At 38.7% G+C, this 23,154-nt stretch overlaps 1 protein-coding gene across 1 annotated transcript in view; it reads right to left on the reverse strand.

The window, feature by feature from the left end:
- SLC44A5 (solute carrier family 44 member 5) overlaps window positions 1–23,154 on the reverse strand; it is a 216,229-nt gene that overhangs the window by 71,592 nt on the left and 121,483 nt on the right. The window contains exon 4 of the mRNA XM_018045539.1: window positions 12,437–12,521. Within this exon, the coding sequence (XP_017901028.1) occupies window positions 12,437–12,521 (85 nt within the window). The remainder of the gene's footprint in view (window positions 1–12,436; window positions 12,522–23,154) is intronic.

Raw genomic sequence — 23,154 nt, forward strand, 5'->3', positions numbered from 1 at the left:
TGACCTGCCTCTTGAGAAACCTCTATGCAGGTCAGGAAGCAACAGTTAGAACCGGACATGGAACAACGGACTGGTTCCAAATAGGAAAAGGAGTACGTCAAGGCTGTATATTGTCACCCTGCTTATTTAACTTATATGCAGGGTACATCATGAGAAACGCTGGGCTGGAAGAGCACAAGGTAGAATCAAGATTGCCGGGAGAAATATCAATAACCTTAGATATGCAGATGACACCACTGTATGGCAGAAAGTGAAGAGGAACTAAAGAGCCTCTTGATGAAAGTGAAAGAGGAGGGTGAAAAAGTTGGCTTAAAGCTCAACATTCAGAAAACGAAGATCATGATATCTGGTCCCATCACTTCATGGCAAATAGATGGGGAAACAGTGGAAACAGTGTCAGACTTTATTTTTGGGGGCTCCAAAATCACTGCAGATGGTGACTGCAGCCATGAAATTAAAAGACGCTTACTCCTTGGAAGGCAAGTTATGACCAACCTAGACAGCATATTAAAAAGCAGAGACAACAGTTTGTCAACAAAGGTCTGTCTAGTCAAGACTGTGGTTTTTCCAGTGGTCATGTATGGATGTGAAAGTTGGACTGTGAAGAAAGCTGAGTGCTGAAGAATTGATGCTTTTGAACTATGGAGTTGGAGAAGACTCTTGAGAGTCCCTTGGACTGCAAGGAGATCCAACCAGTCCATCCTAAAGGAGATTAGTCCTGGGTGTTCATTGGAAGGACTGATGTTGAAGCTGAAACTCCAATACTTTGGCCACCTGATGCAAAGAACTGACTCATTGAAAAGATCCAGATGCTGGGAAATATTGAGGGCAGGAGGAGGAGGGGATGACAGAGGATGAGATGGTTAGATGGCATCACCGACTCAAGGGACATGAGTTTGAGTGAACTCTGGGAGTTGGTGATGGACAGAGAGGCCTGGCATGCTGCGGTTCATGGGGTCTCATAGGGTCAGCCACGACTGAGTGACTGAACTGAACTGATCCTAAGAACTATGCAATCAACAGGGAATGAGAGAAGAATTGCAAATCTGAATGTCAAATTAAACATAGAACATGGATTAAATATGGAACATCGAAAACCAATTTCCCTGCAGCTCTATCAATGTGCCAACCTAAGCAGCACAGAACTGTGGGTTAGAACATGCTACTTTTGCCTCTGAGTAGTCAGTTGACCCTGAATGCATATTTTAACCTATCTGAATTTGCTTTCAAATTTTGAAAGTCAGAGTAAAATAATGACACCTACTTAGCAGTGCTGATAGGAGAATCTGATTCATAAGAACTTACACTTATCTCCATCTTGGGAGCAAATCAGTGTCCCATTTGTACTACCCCTTTATTCTGATTCATTTCACAATGAATATACCAGGCACCGACTACAATGAAGTGTTGAGGATACAACAGCAAAACAGAAAAGAACATCCCTGATGTCAAAGAACTTTGACTCTAGAAGAGGAAGATAAACAAGTGAAATCAATACTCAGGATAAATTCATGTAGTGGTGAGTACCCAAGGCATTAAATTAGGGTCTTGTGCCAGAAAGTAACTAGAGAAAGTGGGGGTAAATGTAATGTTTCAGATGGAATTGTAGGCCTTATACTTTACTCTTTAGCCAGTATACTGTACTGTACTAGATAAAAATCCACGGATTTCTTTTTTTTTTTTTTTTTGTCTAGATCTACTTGATTTTTTTTCAGTTTTATTGAGATATGCTTGACATGTAACACTGTTTTAGTTTAAGGTATATAGGATAATCATTTAATACATGTATATATTGAAAAATAGTTACTACAATAAGTTTAGTTTACATCTATGACTTCGCCATACTGTACCTGTGTGCTTGCTCTGTAGTGTCCAACTCTTTGCAACCCCATGGACTGCGGCCCACTAGGCTCCTCTGCTATGGAATTTTCCAGTCAAGAACACTGGAGCGGGTTGCCATTTCCTACTCCAGGGGACCTTCCCAACCTAGAGATTGAACCCATGTCTCTTGCATCTGCTGCATGGGCAGGCGGATTCTTTACTCTTGCAGCACCTGGGAAATCCATGTTATGCACTGTTGTTCAGTTCAGTTCAGTCGCTCAGTCGTGTCCAACTCTTTGCGACCCCATGAATCACAGCACGTTGCTCAGTCACTAAATCACGTCCGGCTCTTTGCAACCTCACGGACTGCAACATACCAAGCTCTTCTGTCCTCCACTATCTTCCGGGTTTGCTCAAATTCATGTCCATTGAATTGATGAAGCTAACCATCTCATCCTCTGCTGTACATTACATCCCTAGAAACTTATAACTGGAAATTTTCACCCTTTGACCACCTAGACCCTTTTCCCGCACCCAGACCTCCCACTTCTGGCAATTGTCAATCATTTTTGTTTATATTACTTCATTTTTCTTGACAACACATAGCATAATGCACTAAGGGTCCATCTATCTTGTTACAAATGGCAAGATTTCCTTCTTCTTCTGACTGATTTTTTAAAAAATTAGTTTATTTGCATAAAATCACATTTTCTTTATCTGTATACCGATCCAATGACACTTAGGTTGTTTCTAAGACTTGGCTATTGTAAGCAGTGCTGCTTATAATAGTGCTTCAGTGAACAACGGGGTGCACATATCTGTTCAAGATAATGATTTAATTTCTTTTAGATAGGTATCAAGTGGAATTGTTGGACCATGTGGTACTTCCTGGAGAAGGCAATGGCACCCCACTCCAGTACTCTTGCCTGGAAAATCCCATGGATGGAGGAGCCTGGTGGGCTGCAGTCCATGGGGTCGCTAAGAGTCGGACATGACTGAGCAACTTCACTTTCATTTTTCCCCTTCATTCATTGGAGAAGGAAATGGCAACCCACTCCAGTGTTCTTGCCTGGAGAATCCCAGGGACAGGGGAACCTGGTGGGCTGCCGTCTATGGGGTCACACAGAGTCGGACACGACGGAAGTGACTTAACAGCAGCAGAAGCAGTGGTACTTCTATTTTTAATTTTTGCAGCTCTTCATACTGTTTCCTATAGTGGCTGCAACAATTTACACTCCCACCAAAAATCCACAAGGGTTCCCTTTTTTCCACATACTTACCAGCACTTGTTTTCTCTTGTCTTTTTGATGATAGCCATTTTAATCAGATGGTAACTCATGGTTTGATATGCTGATGATTAGTGATGTTGAGCACATTTTCATATAGCTGTTGGCCATCTGTATGTCTCCTTTGTAAAAATGTCTATTTAGATTCTCTGCTAAATTTTTAATCATTTGTTTCACTGTTTTTTTGCTATTGAATTACATGGATTCTTTATAAATTTTGGTCACTAAACCCTCATCAGATGTATGATTCACAAACAATGGGTTGTCTAAAACGTCCAGGTTTTTCTGCAATATCTTATGGAAAAACCAAATGAATTTTTTGGCCAGTCCAACATTTTATCCCATTCCATAGCCTGCTTTTTCATTTTATTGATGATTTCCTTTGCTGTGTGGAAGCCTTAGAGTTTAACAGACATTTAGCTGTTTCCATTTTATTATTACTATTTCAGAGTACCTCAACATTGGGAAAGTTTATATAAATTTCCGTTAGGTAACTTTCTAGGAGAAAAAGTGCTGAATCAAGACCCAGAGAGATGTTATGGGGAGGGAGGTGGGAGGGGGGTTCATGTTTGGGAACGCATGTAAGAATTAAAGATTTTAAAATTAAAAAAATAAATAAAAAATAAAACATTTTAAATCTTAAAAAAAAAGAAAAAAAAGAATATACAAATTGATATACAGTTGATAAACTGTGATAAATCTTATCATGTTTCACCAAAACCAGTAGAAAATTTGAATTCTTCCCCATGCATTGGTCAACCCTGGGAATTTTAATCTTTTTAATTTGACAGCTTCATCCTGGAGTCAAGTGGGGCTTAGGAAGCATTACTACAAAGTTAGTGGAGGTGATGGAATTCCAGCTGAGCTATTTCAAATCCTAAAAGATGCTGCTGCTAACGTGCTGCACTCAACATGTCAGATTTGGAAAACTCAGCTGTGGCCACCGGCCTGGAAAAGGTCAGTTTTCATTTCAATCCCAAAGAAGAGCAATGACATAGAATGTTCAAACCACATACAATTACACTCATTTCACATGCTACAAAGGTAATGCTCAAAATCCTTCAAGCTAGCCTTCAGTAGTACATGAACCAAGAACACTGAGAGGTACATTCTGGGTTTCAAATAGGCAGGGGAACCAGAGATCAAAATGCCATTTATTGGGTCATGGAGAAAGCAAGGGAATTCCAGAAAAACATATACTTCTGATTCATTGACTATGCAAAAGCCTTTGACTCTGGATCACAAAAAAACTGTGGCAGATTCTTAGAGATCATATCACTTTACCTGTCTCTGGAGGAACCTGTAGCAGGCCAAGAAGCAACAGTTAGAACCAGACATGGAATAACAGACTGCTTCAAAATTGGGAAAGGAGTATGACAAGGCTGTATTTTGTCACCCTGCTTGTTTAACTTCTCTGCAAAGTACATCATTTGAAATGCCAGGCTGGATGAATCACAAGATGAATAAAGATTGCCAGGAATTATCAACAACCTCAGATATGCAGATGATGTCACTCTAATGGCAGAAAGTGAAGAGGAACTAAAGAGATTCTTGATGAGGGTGAAAGAGGACAGTAAAAAAGCTGTCTTAAAAGTCAACATTCATCTCTATGTCTTCTTTGGAGAAATGTCTATTTAGTTCTTTGGCCCATTTTTTGATTGGGTTGTTTATTTTTCTGGAATTGAGCTGCGTAAGTTGCTTGTATATTTTTGAGATTAGTTGTTTGTCAGTTGCTTCATTTGCTATTATTTTCTCCCATTAAGAAGGCTGTCTTTTCACCTTGCTTATATTTTCCTTTGTTGTGCAGAAGCTTTTAATTTTAATTAGATCCCATTTGTTTATTTTTGCTTTTATTTCCAGAATTCTGGGAGGTGGATCATAGAGGATCCTGCTGTGATTTATGTCTGAGAGTGTCTTGCCTATGTTCTCCTCTAGGAGTTTTATAGTTTCTGCTCTTAGACAAATGGATAAGAAAGCTGTGGTACATATACACAATGGAGTATTACTCAGCCGTTAAAAAGAATTCATTTGAATCAGTTCTGATGAGATGGATGAAACTGGAGCCGATTATACAGAGTGAAGTAAGCCAGAATGAAAAACACCAATACAGTATACTAACACATATATATGGAATTTAGAAAGATGGCAATGACGACCCTGTATGCAAGACAGCAAAAAAGACACAGATGTGTATAATGGACTTTTGGACTCAGAGGGAGAGGGAGAGGGTGGGATGATTTGGGAGAATGGCATTCTAACATGTATACTATCATGTAAGAATTGAATCGCCAGTCTATGTCTGATGCAGGATACAGCATGCTTGGGGCTGGTGCATGGGGATGACCCAGAGAGACGTTATGGGGAGGGAGGTGGGAGGAGGTTCATGTTTGGGAACGCATGTAAGAATTAAAGATTTTAAAATAAAAAAAAGTCAACATTCAAAAAAACAAATATCATGGCATCTGGTCCCATCACTTCATGGAAATAGAAGGGAAAATAGTGGAAGCAATTAGATATTTTATTTTCTTGGGTTCCAAAATCACTGTGGATGGTGACTGCAGCCATGAAATTAAAAGACACTTGCTCCTTGGAAGGAAAGCTATGACAAACCTACACAGTGTATTAAAAAGCAGAGATATAACTTTGCCAACAAAAGTCTGTACAGTCAAAGTTATGGTTTTTCCAGTAGTCATGTATGGATATGAGCTGGACCATAAAGGTTGAACATTGATTGATGCTTTTGAATTGTGGTGCTGGAGAAGAATCTTGAGAGTTCCTTGAACTCCAAGGGGATCAAACCAGTCAATCCTAGAGGAAATCAACCCTGAATATTTATTGGAAGGACTGATGCTGAATTTGAAGCTCCAGTACTTTGGCCACTTGATGCGAAGACCTGATTCATTGGAAAAGACCCTGATGCTGGGAAATATTGAAGGCAAAAGGAGTAGAGGGTGGAACAGGATGAGATGGTTAAATAACATTACCTACTCAATGGACATGAATTTGAGCAAACTCTGGGAGATAGTGGAGGACAGAGGAGCCTGGTGTGCTGCAGTTCATGGGGTCACAATGTGTTGAACACAACTTAGTGACTGAACAACAACAATATCTATTAATTTGCATTTCTTTAAAAACTGGGATTGAACAGCACTTTCTATTATTATTGGTTATTATATCATGTTATTTTGTTTTTAATACTTTTTCCAACTTTTATATTGAATTAGCTTCTTTTCCTTTTCTGATTTTGTAAAAGTAGTTCATATAATAAAGCTTTTGACCCTTTGTCAGATATATATGTTGAAAAACATTTTTTCCTGAATTTCTGCTTACCTTTTAACTTTATATACCACTTTGTAGGTTAAAGTGGGTTTACATTGTATCATAATATTCTTTAACATCTTTGTTACATTTTCTGGCTTTGGTGTCAAGTTTAGAAAAAGTTGTTTTCCCCATTATTCTATAAACCCACTCTTGCATTTTCTTCTGTTACTTTTTGGGCTGTATATTTTGTATTTAAATTTCCAAGTGAAAGTATTCATTTTGGCATAAGGTATGCAATGAATATCCAGTTTGATTTTATATTTATGAATAGCATTTCAGTTGATTCAGTACCACTTATTTAATAATCCATTCTTTGGTACTGACTTGAAATCCCACCTTATCACATTCAAAATATATATTTGTAAAGGTATTTATTTCTTTCTGCCTAGTTTTGTGATAATTCCATACTGTTTTAATGATTGAAATGTGATATTTTCAGAAATATTTTCATTAACTACTAAAATCTCTCATAAACATTTGAAATAACCTGTTAACCTTTCAAATTAATACACATTTATATAAGAATTAAAACATTGGGAGGCTTAAAATATGTATACTGAAAAGCATAGATGGTTCAGAAACATATATATCAATTTACCAAATGATAATAGTGTTATCAGAAATCAGGACAAACAGCATAGTTTTCAACAAATTATTCTAAGATCATTGGCTTTACAGCTGGAAAAAAAAAGGAAGTTTGATTCTTACTTCATTCCATATACAAAAACAAATTGCAAGTGTATTAAGCAATTTATAAATTGTCATAAACATAGACATCCTGGAGAAATATAATTAAATGTTACTTTCAGGAGGAAGGCAAACATAATCATGAAACAAAATCCATAAACTATGAAGAAAATTAACATAGTTCAGTTCAGTTCACTCAGTTGTGTCCGACTCTTTGCAACCCCAAGGACTGCAGCATGCCAGTCCTCTCATCCATCAACAACTTCCAGAGATTACTCAAACTCATGCCCATTGAGTCAGTGATGCCATTCAACCATCTCATCCTCTGTCATCCCCTTCTCCTCCAGTCCTCAATCTTTCCCAGCATCAGGGTCTTTTCAAATGAGTCAGCTCTTTGCATTAGGTGGCCAAAGTATTGGAGTTCCAGCTTCAACATCAGTCCTTCCAATGAACACCCAGGACTGATCTCTTTAGGATGGACTGGCTGGATCTCCTTGTGGTCCAAGAGACCCTCAAGAATATTCTTCAACAATACAGTTCAAAAGTATCAATTATTCAGTGCTCAGGTTCCTTTATAGCCCAACTCTCACTCCATACATGACTACTGGGAAAATCATAGCCTTGAATAGATGGACCTTTGTTGACAATGTCTCTGCTTTCTAACATTTTGTCTAGGTTGTTCATAACTTTTCTTCCAAGTAGCAAGCATCTTTTAATTTCATGGCTGCAGTCACCATCTGCAGTGATTTTAGAGCCCCAAAATAAAGTATGTCACTGTTTTCATTGTTTCCCCATCTATTTGCCATGAAGTGATGGGACCAGATGCAATGATCTTAGTTTTCTGAATGTTGAGCTTTAAGCCAACTTTTTCACTGTCCTCTTTCATGTTCATCAAGAGGCTCTTTAGTTCTTCTTCACTTTCTGCCATAAGGTGGTGTCTCTGCATATCTAAGTTTATTGATATTTCTCCTGGCAATCTTGATTCCAGCTTGTGCTTCTTCCAGCCCAGTGTTTCTCATGATGTACTCTGCATATAAGTTAAATAAGCAGGGTAACAGTTGAGCTATTTCAAATCCTGAAAGATGATGCTGTGAGAGTGCTGCACTCAATATGCCAGCAAATTTGGAAAACTCAGCAGTGGCCACAAGATTCGAAAAGGTCAGTTTTCATTCCAATCCCAAAGAAAGGCAATGCCAAAGAATGCTCAAACTACCAAACAATTGCACTCATCTCACACGCTAGTAAAGTACTGCTCAAACTTCTCCAAGCCAGGCTTCAGTGATACGTGAACCGTGAACTTCCAGATGTTCAAGCTGGTTTTAGAAAAGGCAGAGGAACCAGAGATCAAATTGCCAACATCTGCTGGATCATGGAAAAAGCAAGAGAGTTCCAGAAAAACTTCTATTTCTGCTTTATTGACTACGCCAAAGCCTTTGACTGTGTGGATCACAATAAACTGTGGAAAATTCTGAAAGAGATGGGAATACCAGACCACCTGACCTGCCTCTTGAGAAACCTATATGCAGGTCAGGAAGCAACAACTAGAACTGGACATGGAACAACAGACTGGTTCCAAATAGGAAAAGGAGTACGTCAAGGCTGTATATTGTCACCCTGCTTATTTAACTTATATGCAGAGTACATCATGAGAAATGCTGGGCTGGAAGAAGCACAAGCTGGAATCAAGATTGCCAGGAGAAATATCACAACCTCAGATATGTAGATGACACCACCCTTATGGCAGAAAGTGAAGAGGAACTAAAAGGCCTCTTGATGAAAGTGAAAGTGGAGAGTGAAAAAGTTGGATCAAAGCTCAACATTCAGAAAACGAAGATCATGGCATCTGGTCCCATCACTTCATGGTAAATAGATGGGGAAACAGTGGAAACAGTGTCAGACTTTATTTTTGGGGGCTCCAAAAATCACTGCAGATGGTGACTGCAGCCATGAAATTAAAGGACGCTTACTCCTGGAAGGAAAGCTATGACCAACCTAGATAGCATATTGAAAAGCAGAACATTACTTTGCCAACAAAGGTCCATCTAGTCAAGGCTATGGTTTTTCCAGTGATCATATATGGATGTGAGAGTTGGACTGTGAGGAAAGCTGAGAGCCGAAGAATTGATGGTTTTGAACTGTGGTGTTGGAGAAGACTCTTGAGAGTCCCTTGGACTGCAGGGAGATCCAACCAGTCCATCTGAAGGAGATCAGCCCTGGGATTTCCTTGGAAGCAATGATGCTAAAGCTGAAACTCCAGTACTTTGGCCACCTCATGCGAAGAGTTGACTCATTGGAAAAGACTCTGATGCTGGGAGGGATTGGGGGCAGGAGGTGAAGGGGACGACAAAGGATGAGAGGGCTGGATGGCATCATCGACTCGATGGACGTGAGTCTGACTGAACTCCGGGAGTTGGTGATGGACAGGGAGGCGTGGCGTGCTCTGGTTCATGGGGTTGCAAACAGTTGGACATGACTGAGCGACTGAACTGAATTGAGATGAACTGAACAACATACAGCCTTGACATACTCCTTTTCCTATTTGGAACAAGTCTGTTGTTCCATGTCCAGTTCTAACTGTTGCTTCCTGACCCGCATAGAGATTTCTCAAGAGGCAGGTCAGGGGATCTGGTATTCCCATCTCTTTCAGAATTTTCCACAGTTTGTTTTGATCTACACAGTCAAAGGCTTTGGCATAGTCAATAAAGCAGAAGTACATGCTTTTCTGGAACTCTCTTGCTTTTTCAATAATCCAATAGATGTTGGCAATTTGATCTCTGGTTCCTCTGCCTTTTCTAAATCCAGCTTGAACACCTGGAAGCTCATGGTTCATGTATTGTTGTAGCCTGGCTGTCTTGGAGAATTTTGAGCATTATGTGAGATGAGTGCAATTGTGTGTTAGTTTGAGCATTCTTTGGCATTGCCTTTCCTTGGGATTGAAATGAAAACTGACCTTTTCCAGTCTTGTCGCCGTTGCTGAGCTTTCCAGATTTGTTGGCATATTGAGTGCAGCACTTTCACATCATCATCTTCCAGGATTTGAAATAGCTCAACTGGAATTTCATCATCTTTCATGATTTGAAATAGCTCAACTGGAATTCCATTACCTCCACAAGCTTTGTTTTAGTGATGCTTCCTAAGGCCCACTTGACTTTACATTCCAGGATGTCTGGCTCTAGGTGAGTGATCACACCATCATGATTATCTGGGTCATGAAAATCTTTTTTTGTACAGTTCTTCTGTGTATTCTTGCCACCTCTTCTTAATATCTTCTGCTTCTGTTAGGTCCATATCATTTCTGTCCTTTATGGTGCCCATCTTCTCATGAAATGTTCCCTTGGTATCTCTAATTTTCTTGAAGAGATCTCTAATCTTTCCCATTCTATTGTTTTCCTCTATTTCTTTGCATGGATCACTGAGGAAGGCTTTCTTATCTCTCCTTGCTATTGTTTGGAGCTCTGCATTCAAATGGGTATATCTTTCCATTTCTCCTTTGCCTTTTGAGTCTTTTCTTTTCTCAGCTATTTGTAAGGGCTTGTCAGACAACCATTTTGCCTTTTTACATTTCTTTTTCTTGAGGATGGTTTTGATCACTGCCTCTTGTACAATGTTCATATGTACCTCCGTCCATAGTTCTTCAGGCACTCTATCAGGTCTAATCCCTTGAATCTATTTGTCACTTTCACTGTATAATTATAAGGGATTTGATTTAGGTCATACCTGAATGGTCTAGTGGTCTTCCCTACTTTCTTCAATTTAATCCTGAATTTCGCAATAATGAGAAAATCTAGAAACTATGAGGAAAATTAACATAATCAATTCTTAAAATTATCAATACAGATTTTTAATGGCTCCATTATATTTTATTAAATACAAGGGCCACAATTTACTGCCATCCACATATTATTAGATATCTGTAGAGTTTCCAATATATTATTATTACAAATAATACTTTAAAGAACATATCAGTGTTACTCTAGGATTGTCTTTGAATGATCTTTAATATACTGAAATTTATGGTATCCCATTTTTGTTGAAAATAAGTGGGTCATTGGCTTACGTCCAGGAAACACTGTTACAGAAGCCCTTTTAAAGATAGCCTATTTTAAAGAACTAGCGATTTAGAGATCTGTATGATCTTTTTACCACCTGGTGCTTTCTTTGTCCTTCATAGTGTGAAGGTTTTGTTGGCAATGTCTAGGATTTTTTGAGTTACTGAGGCTAAGAATTACCACCCTGGCTCGGAATTTACTTGTCTCTAATAGGCAATGAGGACCTTTGTAGACATCAACTTACATATCATAAACTCAACCTGACATGATTAAATCATGTCATTCAACCTCACCCAAATTTCTGGTTTTCTTAATTGCCCATAATAATTCTTCCCTGTATTTTGTTAACACTTTCCTAACCTTATTTTTTTAATCTGTTTTATATCTTGGAATAATTAGCTCTACAGTTATAGTTGTGTGACATGGGAACAGAAGAGAAATATTCTGAGCCTTATTTTTGCTGTTTCTGGTGGTAGAGAGAGCTGTTGTTTCTTTGTTTTTTTTTTTTTTTTTTTTTTACCCTTTCATTACCAACTTTTATAGAAACTAAATTGGTTATGAAGAATCAGGAGATCGTATAAAAACTCAGGTATTACTAGAAAAGAAAAGGTCCAATGAGAAAGAAGAATTTTTTTTTCTAAAAATGTGTGTTTCTGTTTTGTTTTTTCTTTATGATGAAGAGATAGAAAACTTACTTTCAGAAATGAAAACTTCTGTTATGATTAACATTAGAAAGGAATTTGATGGAAGATTCTTTCTTGTTTGTTTCAGCTTCAGGGTTATTGTCAGCAGCAGGCTAGCTGTCTTGAAAAGCCCACCTGCCACTCATTGAAGACGCTCAAGGTGTGCCCCTCATTTTGAAAGATGGAATGGTTTATCCATAGAAACCGTGACAAAAACTATTCTAACTACTGTACCGTCTAGCTTTTTAGCAGCTACTCAGATCTCAGCCTTCCAATAGCTCATTTCATACAACATTTTAAAATATGACTTCTCATAAAGCTCACTGGTCCAATTTATCCATCACAATTATATTTTTTACTAACCAGGGTCTTCATGCATTTGAATAAAATTCTGCAGAACGATGACATCTTGTCTAAATCAAATAATATGAAATATCCCACCTATTTATAAACTGTCTCTGGGTAAAAGAGGATGGAAGCCCTATTTTATGAATTTCAGTCCTCTTATGAAGTCTTAAGTAGGACTAATGCAAAGGTGATTTCCACATTCCAGCTTAGACAGTAAAATCAGCGAGGTGGCCATACTCACTCATTGGGGGTGCCCTTCTGGCCACAGAAGTAGCCCTGGCTGTCTGTAGGGTAGGCCACTCTTCTGGGGTCACCATTGACCCAGGCTGTAGGAACAAGAAAAGGCAAAACAATCAGCAACAGCTGGCTAAAGGCAGTCTGATTTGAGAAATTAGAATGCAACACACTAACCTCTCCCTTCAGTCACAAAAGATTATTGATTTTCTTCAAAGAGTAATTTCTTAATGAAAAGCAAAATAAAATATGGATGAATCAGTCAGAAAGCACATTTATTATTCTCTCAGGATTCATCTGGGTTGTAGCCAAAGCATGAGGTAACACATTTAGAAAATGACATTTATTAAAATGCGAATTAGAGGGCACACTACAAATGCTTGGTTGGCAAGAAGCCACTTTTGCTAGGGCTCAAAATGAAATGATTTCATATCAGAGCTAATAAATCTACAGTAAATACTATGATGTAATTCTTTTAGGCTATACATAAGTGAAGACCATTTCAAAATTTCAAGAAATGAAACTATAATGCCCAATTCAAATTGGCTAGTTGTTTATGATCTGTTATGACACTGTAAAGGCTAACAGTAGCAACTTTTGAAGTAACACACAATAAAAATTCAGTATACATTTTGTCTAATAATCTCAAACTGCCTATAAATATCCAGTGTTTTCAAACTTCATAAAATTGAAGACTTGATTCTGTTTTCTTTGAAGATGCTAGGTAGGGTCATATAAATTCATCATCTTATTTTCTAAGAATTATACACTTGCCAGCTATATTAGAGAACCACACAAAGTAATATATGCTAGCTAAATTGGGAGATACTCTAATTCTAACTGAATGCTTATAATTTCTCTAATTCGATTAATGCAATTCTACGTGGCAACCTGAAAGTGAAAGTGTTAGTCGTTCAGGAATGTACAACTCTGTGTGACCCCCACGGACTGTAGTCCATCAGGCTCCTCTGTCATGGAATTCTCCAAGGAAAAAATATTGGAGCCGGTAGCCATTCCATTCTCTAGGAGATCTCCCAACCCAGGAATCAAACCCAGGTTTCCCACATTGCAGGCAGGCTCTTTACTGTCTGAGCCATTTTCTATCTCCCTAGGAACTTCCCTGGATTGGGAAGATCCCCTGGAGAAGGCAATGGCTACCCACTCCACTATTCTTGCCTAGAGAATCCCATGGACAGAGGAGCCTGGCAGGCTATATATAATCCATGAAGTCACAAACAGTCGGACACGACTGAGCAACTAACACTTTCATGTGGCACGGAAGTTTGTGGGAGAATGAAACCATGTATATGTATGGCTGAGTTTCTTTGCTGTTCACCTGAAACTATCGCAACATTTTTATCAGTTATACTCCCAATATAAAATAAAAAGTAAAAAACAAAAAAAACCAAAAAAAACAGTTTCTAAAAATTTGGAAGATGCATTGGTCACCGAACGTTTGCCTCTGCATATGAAAAACCTATCTCTTTGTCCTTTGCTTCTTTTAACATTTGCCCAGCTATCTCCTTACCCACATTGAATGGATTTGACAGTTCATGTTACAATTCAATCACTCATATATACACAGCCTGTGTGACTTGGAAAGATAAAAATAAATCAATTCTGAATGAGAATTTTAATATGGAAAAGAAATGTTTCTCAATTTTTATCATCCATACAAGCCTTTCCTTTTAGTATCCAAGCACCCAGAAAAGTCTCCATTGTCTAATTCTTTCTCCAATGTCATAGAGACTAAATCAGTTTCATCTTCTAAATACCTTCTTATAAAATCTGACTCATTCAGGCAGTTCTCTCCCATCTTCATCTCCCAGAATAAAGAAAGTGGATTATAAATAAGGCATTTAAATGACAACTTAGTGTTCAATGTACAATGTCTCTAGACACTGTTTTATTAAATTCTGTTTTTATAACTTAGTTCATCAGATACCTAAGAGATCTAATTTCACAAACTCTATTTTCTGTAATATATTTCTTTAAACTTCATTCCTAAATGTTTTAGTCCTTTTTTATATGCTTAATTCAAAATGGGCGCCTAAAGAATCATTTCATCCTCTGTCTTCCCCTTCTCCTCCTGCCCCTCCCAAACTTTCCCAGTGTCAGGGTCTTTCCAATGAATCAGTTCTTCACATCAGGATGAGATGGTTGGATGGCATCACTGACTCAGTGGACAAGAATTTGAACAAGCTCTGGGAGTTGGTGATGGACAGGAAAGCCTGGTGCGCTGAATTCCATGGGGTCTTAAAGAGTCAGACACGATGGAGCGACTGAACTGAACTGAAAGAAGCATTTGGATAGCAGCATTTGCTGCTTAATATTTTTATGACCCTGAAAAAGTCACTGAAATGTTTTAGCTGTGGCTTTCTAATTTGTTACTAAAAATGGTTATAGTAATACCCAATCCCAAAGAATGCTGAGAATATGAAAGAAGATAAAGTGGAATGCCTAATGTGGTACTAGGCATACAATGCGGACCTAATAATGCAAGTTCTTATCTTACTTGGATTTCATGGAAACCAAACACTGATGCAGGTAGCTAATTAGCAAAGCGATTTTAGTTAAGTGAAAGTGAAGAGAGTGAGACAGGGAAGGGAGCAAAGTCAATAAAGGGCATCTTAATGAGTGGGATAATGTCGTGAGTGAGGTGACTCTGTGATGCTGGGGACCTTCTCAGGAACCATATAGAACATCAGCCCATGCCGCCATGTCAGTGGGCATGAGGAAACTATCCGCCATAGCTGCAAGCAAACTTAGAAGGACTGAGGGGTTGAGGGGTTGTGGTAACACCTGCAATAGTTGTTGTTGTTGTTGTTGTTTTTGGTCATCCTCAGTCATCCGATTAAAGAAATTACTAAATGACCTCTGTATGTCCTGTACTAGAAGTCAATACCAGTTTAGTTTATGTCAAAGTTCTCAACAAACACATGAAAATGAGAGAATAAGGTCTATAGAAGACTAGGAGACGAGGTGGGACCTGGGAAAGACTGGGAAATGACTAGGATTTGAGAAGGAATCGGGAAGGTGACCAGGAGTAGGGAAACAGTGATGAAACAGTGTCTTAATAAGAGGCTTGATGAAACAGTGTCTTAATAAGAGGCTTCAATTTATTAAATGCTTACATATATCAAGTATTATGCTAAATGTATTGCATCCATTTCTCCTTTGAGTCTCACAATAGCCTGTGAAGTGGACATTATTTTCACTTCAATTATTTGCAGCTCAGAGTTTTATTTACTTCTTAAGATCACTCAGGTTTTAAGCAGCATAAACAGGGTTTGAACTTAGTGTTGCTCTCTAGGGCTCATGGTTTAAACATTAGATTATAGTCGCTATACTGCTGCCTACTAAAAAGTAGATTAGGAGAGAGCTTGTTAACAGTGGGAAACTACAAGATATCAGCATAATGAGGATCAGCAGTATGTTAGACACATATGGTAGGAAAGGAGATACCGCAGGTAATTTTGGAGCCTCTGCCATCTGTACAAAAGAGCTTTGTACTTGGCAGGAGAAAGCATCTGGCTGACAGGGATCTGATGCCGAGGGACGATGGAGGGAAAGATGAAGATGGAAGTGTCAAGGGAAGAGTTTTCCTTGATTTTGTAGTTTTGAATTACTAAGTGGCTGCTACACCTTTCCATGCAGCCTCTAGCACAGAAGTGTTGCTGCAGATGCTCTGTGTTTGAGCTAGAACATCAAGACGTTGAGCTGAAAGTTGCAAGGGTCAGTTCAAACAAGTCACCTCAATCAAGGATATCTAGTTCTCTCTCTCTAAGTCTTTATTGAATTTATTACAATATTGCTTGTTTTATGCTTTGGTGTTTTGGCTGTGAGGCATGCAGGATCTTAGCTTGCTGACTAGGGGTCGAACCTGCAGCCCCTGCATTGGAAGGCAAAGTCTTATCCACTGGATTACGAGGAAAGTCCCTCTAGTTCTCTTGGTCTTCTTCATTAAGTCCGCATCTCTCCGCACTTCCACTAGAGGAATATGGCGGGGGGAAAAAGAGAGGCGGGGAAAGGAAATATGCAGTAGCAGTGATTCTGTCCCTTAGTACAGCAAGGGCTTCTCACATTTTACTCCCTTTCTTGCAATTTCTCTCCATGGAAATTCGAGAACTGTGCTGTCCAATATGGACAGCTACTAACCACCTGTCTACTTCACACACAAATGTGGCTTATCTGAAGCGAGCCATACTATAACTGTGAAATATATTTCAGGTTTTAAAGACAGTATGAACAAATAACAAAAAAGAATGTAAATATCTCATTAATACTAGTTATGTTGATTATATCTGAAATTATAATATTTGGTTATGGTTAATTTTTAAAGGTATATTATTATAACTAATTTCATCTGTTTCTTTTTACTCCCATAAATGTAGCTACTAGGAAATTTTACATTACATATATGACTCGCTTGGGTTTCTCCAGGATAGGTCTGTTTTAGACTATTTCTCCACAAACGTCAGGGCTCCTCATATAAGGTAATTAATAGTGCCATAGCATCATGGCTATGTGAGTCCCTCTCAGCCCTATCATACTCAACACATCCTTTTTATAACAAATATTTGACAATGCTCCTTTTATAAGAATCTTGAAATAATATTTATAAAACATAACTTATCTACCACAAATTCTTTTAAAAACAATAAAGTGTACTAACTGTAATGTAAATGATAAATTAAAAATTAATTTAAAATTAAACTGTATGCATATAAATATGCAAATGCTCACATGTAACTAAGCTAGATGACACAATGGAATAGTCAGATGCTTGCACCTATAGATAGAATCATTGAATATAACCGTTATAATTGCCGGAGGATTCAAGCAATTGTGCAGGAGATTCAAATACTACAAGTGGTGTTATTAGTCACATGATTTTCCTAAATGAACAAATTTTATTAAATTACAACAAAAAATACAACCTTTCTTCAAATTTTCTTGGTAGATATTAAAACCACACAAAAATTAAAATGTGTGATTTTAAAACAGAAGTTCTAGATTCAAGTATTTAAAAGCATTTCCCATTGTCACCTACATAAGTGGGACATGGGAAAGATGGCAGGAAGTGCAGAATTGTCCTATATATTGCCAGGCTTCTATCTTCCCTGGCTCCCCCCCACCCACCCGCCCATCCTCTCAGTAAAAGATAGTAATACCTCCAAAACATTGTAACAATCAAAAAATCAATTTTCCCAAAGATCTCCTATGCAGTGGTATTGCTCCAGTTGAGAATCACTGATTTAGATGTTCATTCACATTCTGAAAAATCTAAAATATATATATAAATTTCACATTATTTTCTCTCAGATTGTTGGGGGGATATGCTCTCATGGAGTTGTTATAATTTAATCCCATGTACTTGTAAAAATTCACTTGTTTATTTTTTATAGTCCACATATAAGTGATACAGTATTTATCTTTCTCCATCTGATCTATTTGCTAAGTCACATTAGTTGTGTCTGACTGTGCGACCCCATAGACGGTGGCCCACCAGGCTCCTGTCCCTGGGATTCTCCAGGCAAGAGTACTGGAGTGGGTTGCCATTTCCTTCTCCAATGCATGAAAGTGAAAAGTGAAAGTGAAGTCGTTCAGTCGTGTCCGACTCTTCGTGACCCCATGGACTGTAGCCTATCAGGCTGCTCCATCCATAGGATTTCCCAGGCAAGAGTACTGGAGTGGGTTGCCATTGCTTTCTCTGCCATCTGATCCATTTAACTAAACATAATTCCCTCCAAGTTCATCCTTGGTGTTGCAAATGGTGAAATTTTCACTCTATTTTATGGCTGGGCACTATTCCACTGTATGTATTTGTGTATGCACACACACACACACACACACACACACACACACACCACATCATCTTCTTTGTCCAGTCATCAATTGTTGGGCATTTAGGTTCCTTCCATTATCTTGGCAATTTATAAATAATGCTGCTATGAAGACTGCAGTACACATGTCTTTTCAAATTAGTGTTATTGTTTCTTTGAAGTGGAATTTCAGGGTCATATGGTAGTTGTATCTTTTGTTCTTTTGAGAAACCTCTGCTCTGTTTTCCATAGTGGTTGCACCAATTTACAATTCCACTAACAGTGTACAAGGGTTCCCTTTTCTCTGAATCCTCACCATTTGTTATTTGTGTTTTTTTTGAAAATATTTGTTCTTAAAGGTATGAGGTGATAACTAGTGGTAGTTTTAATTTGCATTTCTCTGATGATTAACATGTTGATCATCTTTTCAAGTGCCCATTGGCCATCGGTGTGTATTCTTTTTAAAAAGATATATTTTAAAATTTGTATAGAAGGAGAAAATACTTCAAATAGCCAAGGCAATCTTAAGAAAGAACAGAGCTGGAGGAACCATGCTTCCTAACTTCAGACTATACAACAAAGCTACAGTAATCAAAACACTGTGATATTGGTTTAAAAATAAAAAGACACATAGAACAATAGAGAAGAACAGAAAGTCCAGAGACAAACTCACACATTTATAGCTAATGTACAGGAAAGGAGGCAAAAATATATAATGGAGAAAAGACAATTTCTTCAGTAGGTGGTGTTGGGAAAACTGGAGACCTAGATGTCAAAGAATGAAATCAGAACATTCGCTAACACCATATACAAAAATAATCTTAAAATGGATTAAAGACCTATATGTAAGATTAGTTCAGTTCAGTTCAGTCACTCAGTTGTGTTCGACTCCTTGTGACCCCATGCACTGTAGCACGCCAGGCCTCCTTGTGCATCACCAGCTCCTGGAGTTTACTCAAACTTATGCCCACTGAGTTGGTGATACCATCCAACCATCTCATCCTCTGCTGTCCCTTTCTTCTCCCACCTTCAATCTTTCCCATCATCTCGATCTTTTCAAAAGAGTCACTTCTTCACATCAGGTGGCCAAAGTATTGTAGTTTCAGCTTCAACATCGGTCCTTCCAATAAACACTCAGGACTGATCTCCTTTAGGATGGACTGGTTGGATCTCTTTGCAGTCCAAGGAACTCTCAAGAGTCTTCTCTAACATCACAGTTCAAAAGCATCAATTCTTCTGTGCTCAGCTTTCTTTATAGTACAACTATCACATCCATACGAAACTACTGAAAAGATCATAGCCTTGACTAGTTGGACCTTTGTTGGCAAAGCATGGCTCTGCTTTTTAATATGCTGTCCACGTTAGTCGTAACTTTTTTCCAAGGAGCAAACATCTTTGAATTTCAGGGCTGCAGTCACCATCTGCCGTGATTTTGGAGCCCCCCAAAATAAAGTCTGACACTGTTTCCACTTTTTCCCATCTATTTGCCATGAAGTGAGGGGGCAGGATGCCATGATCTTCGTTTTCTGAATACTGAGCTTTAAGTCAACTTTTTCACTCTTCTCTTTCACTTTCATCAAGAGGCTCTTCAGTTCTTCTTCACTTTCTGCCATAGGGTGGTGTCATCTGCATATCTGAAGTTATTGATATTTCTCCCGGCAATCTTGATACCAGCTTGTGCTTCATCCAGCCCAGCGTCTCTCATGATGTATTCTGCATAGAACTTAAATAAGCAGGGTGACAATATACAGCATTGATGTACTCCTTTCCTGATTTGGAACCAGTCTGTTGTTCCATGTCCAGTTCTAACTGTTGCTTCCTGATATGCATACAGATTTCTCAGGAGGCAGGTCAGGTGTTCTGGTATTCCCATCTGTTTAAGAATTTTCCATGGTTTCTTGTGATCCATAAAGTCTAAAGCTTTGGCATAGTCAATAAAGCAGAAGTATATGTTTTTTCTGGAACTTTTGCTTTTTCGATGATCCAACAGATGTTGGCAATTTGATCCCTGATTCCTATGCCTTTTCTAACTCCAGCTTGAACATCTGAAAGTTCATGGTTCATGTACTGTTGAAGCCTGGCTTGGAGAATTTTGATCATTTCTTTGCTAGCATGTGGGATGAGTGCAATTGTGCAGTAGTTTCAGCATTCTTTGGCATTGTCTTTCTTTGGGATTGAAATGAAAACTGACCTTTTCTAGTCTTGTGGCCACTGCTGAGTTTTCCAAATTTGCTGGCATATTGAGTGCAGCACTTTCACAGCATCATCTTCCAGGATTTGAAATAGCTCAACTGGAATTCATCACCTCCACTAGCTTTGTTCGTTGTGATGCTTTCTAAGGCCCACTTGACTTCAACATTCCAGGATGTCTGGCTCTATGTGAGTGATCACACCATCATGATTATTGTGGTCATGAAGATCTTTTTTGTACAGTTCTTCTGTGTATTCTTGCCACCTCTTTTTAATATCTTCTGCTTCTGTTAGGTCCATACCATTTCTGTCCTTTATCGAGCCCATCTTCGCATGAAATGTTCCCTTGCTATCTCTAATTTTCTTGAAGAGACCTCCAGTCTTTCCCATTCTATTGTTTTCCTCTATTTCTTTGCATGGATCACCGAGGAAGGCTTTCTTATTTCTCCTTGCTATTCTTTGGAACTCTGCATTCAAATGGGTATATATTTCCTTTTCTCCTTTGCCTTTCATTTCTCTTCTTTTCTCAGGTATTTGTAACACCTCCCCAGACAACAATTTTGCTTTTTTGCATTTGTTTTTCATGGGGATGGTCTTCTTGTCTCCTGTACAATGTCCTTAATTCATCAGGCACTCTGTCTATTACATCTAGTCCCTTAAATCTATTTCTCACTTCCACTACATAATCATAAGGGATTTAATTTAGGTCATACCTGAATGGTCTAGTGGTTTTCCCTACTTTCTTCAGTTAAGTCTGAATTTGGCAATAAGGAGTTCATGATCTGATCAGTCAGCTCCCAGTCTTGTTTTTGTTGACTATATAGGGCTTTTCCATCTTTGGCTGCATAGAATATAATCAATCTTATTTTGGTATTGACCATCTGGTGATGTCCATGTGCAGAGTCTTCTCTTGTTTTGTTGGAAGATGGTGTTTGCTATGACCAGTGCTTTCTCTTGGCAAAACTCTATTAGCCTTTGCCCTGCTTCATTCTGTACTCCAAGGGCAAATTTTCCTGTTACTCCAGGTGTTTCTTGACTTCCTACTTTTGCATTCATCTTCTATAATGAAAAGGATATCTTTTTTGAGTGTTAGTTCTAAAAAATTTTGTAGGTCTTCATAGAACTGTTCAATTCAGCTTCTTCAACATTACTGGTTGGGTCACAGACTTGGATTTTCAGGATATTGAATGGTTTGCCTTGGAAATGAACCAAGATCATTCTATCATTTTTGAAATTGCATCCAAGAACTGAATTTCAGACTTTTTTTGTTGACTATGATGGCTACTCCATTTCTTAAGGGATTCTTGCCCAAAGTAGTAGATATAATAGTTCCGAGTTAAATTCACCCATTCCAGTCCATTTTAGGTCACTGATTCCTAAAATGTTGACATTCACTCTTTCTATTTCCTGTTTGACCATTTCCAATTTGCCTCAATTCATAGACCTAACATTCCAGGTTCCTATACAATATTGCTCTTTACAGAAGTGGACCTTGCTTCCATCACCAGTCACATCCACAACTGGGTGTTGTTTTTGTTTTGGCTCTATCTCTTCATTCTTTCTGGAGTTATTTCTCCACTGATCTCCAGTGGCATATTGGGCACCTACCAACCTGGGAAGTTCATCTTTCAGTGTCTTATCTTTTTGCCTTCTCATACTATTCATGGGGTTCTCAGGGCAAGAATACTGAAGTGGTTTGCCATTCCCTTCTCCAGTGGACCACATTTTGTCAGAACTCTCCACCATGACCCATCTGCTTTTGGTGGCCCTACATGGCATGGCTCATAGTTTCATTGTTTAGACAAGGCTGTGGTCCATGTGATCAGATTGGTTAGTTTTCTGTGATTGTGGTTTTCAGTCTGTAGGTCCTCTAATGGAGAAGGATAAGAGGCTTTTGGAAGCTTCCTAATAGGAGGGACTGACTGAGGGGGAAACTGGGTCTTGTTCTGATGGGCAGGGCCACGCTCAGTTCAGTTCATTTCAGTTCAGTTGCTCAGTCGTGTCCGACTCTTTGCGACCCCATGAATTGCAGCACACCAGGTCTCCCTGTCCATCACCAACTCCCGGAGTTCACTCAAACTCATGTCCATTGAGTCAGTGATGCCATCCAGCCATCTCATCCTCTGTCATCCCCTTCTCCTCCTGCCCCCAATCCCTCTCAGCATCAGAGTTTTTCCAATGAGTCAACTCTTCACATGAGGTGGCCAAAGTATTGGAGTTTCAGCTTTAGCATCAGTCCTTCCAATGAACACCCAGGGCTGATCTCCTTCAGAATGGACTGGTAGGATCTCCTTGCAGTTCAAGGGACTCTCAAGAGTCTTCTCCCACTCCACAGTTCAAAAGCATCAATTCTTTGGGGTTCAGTTTTCTTTATAGTCCAATTCTTACATCCATATATGACCACAGGAAAAACCATAGCCTTGACCTTTGTTGGCAAAGTAATGTCTCTGCTTTTTAAAACTCTGTCTAGGTTGGTCATAACTTTCCTTCCAAGGAGTAAATGTCTTTTAATTTCATGGCTGTAATCACCATCTGCAGTGATTTTGGAGCCCCCTAAAATAAAGTCTGACACTGTTTCCACTGCTTCCCCATCTATTTCTCATGAAGTGATGGGACCAGATGCCATAATCTTAGTTTCCTGAATGTTGAGCTTTAAGCCAACTTCTTCACTCTCCTCTTTCACTTTCATCAAGAGGCTTTTTAGTTCCTC

The sequence above is a fragment of the Capra hircus genome, chromosome 3 (genome assembly GCF_001704415.2).
Source record: "Capra hircus breed San Clemente chromosome 3, ASM170441v1, whole genome shotgun sequence".
NCBI classification, from domain to species: Eukaryota; Metazoa; Chordata; class Mammalia; order Artiodactyla; family Bovidae; genus Capra; species Capra hircus.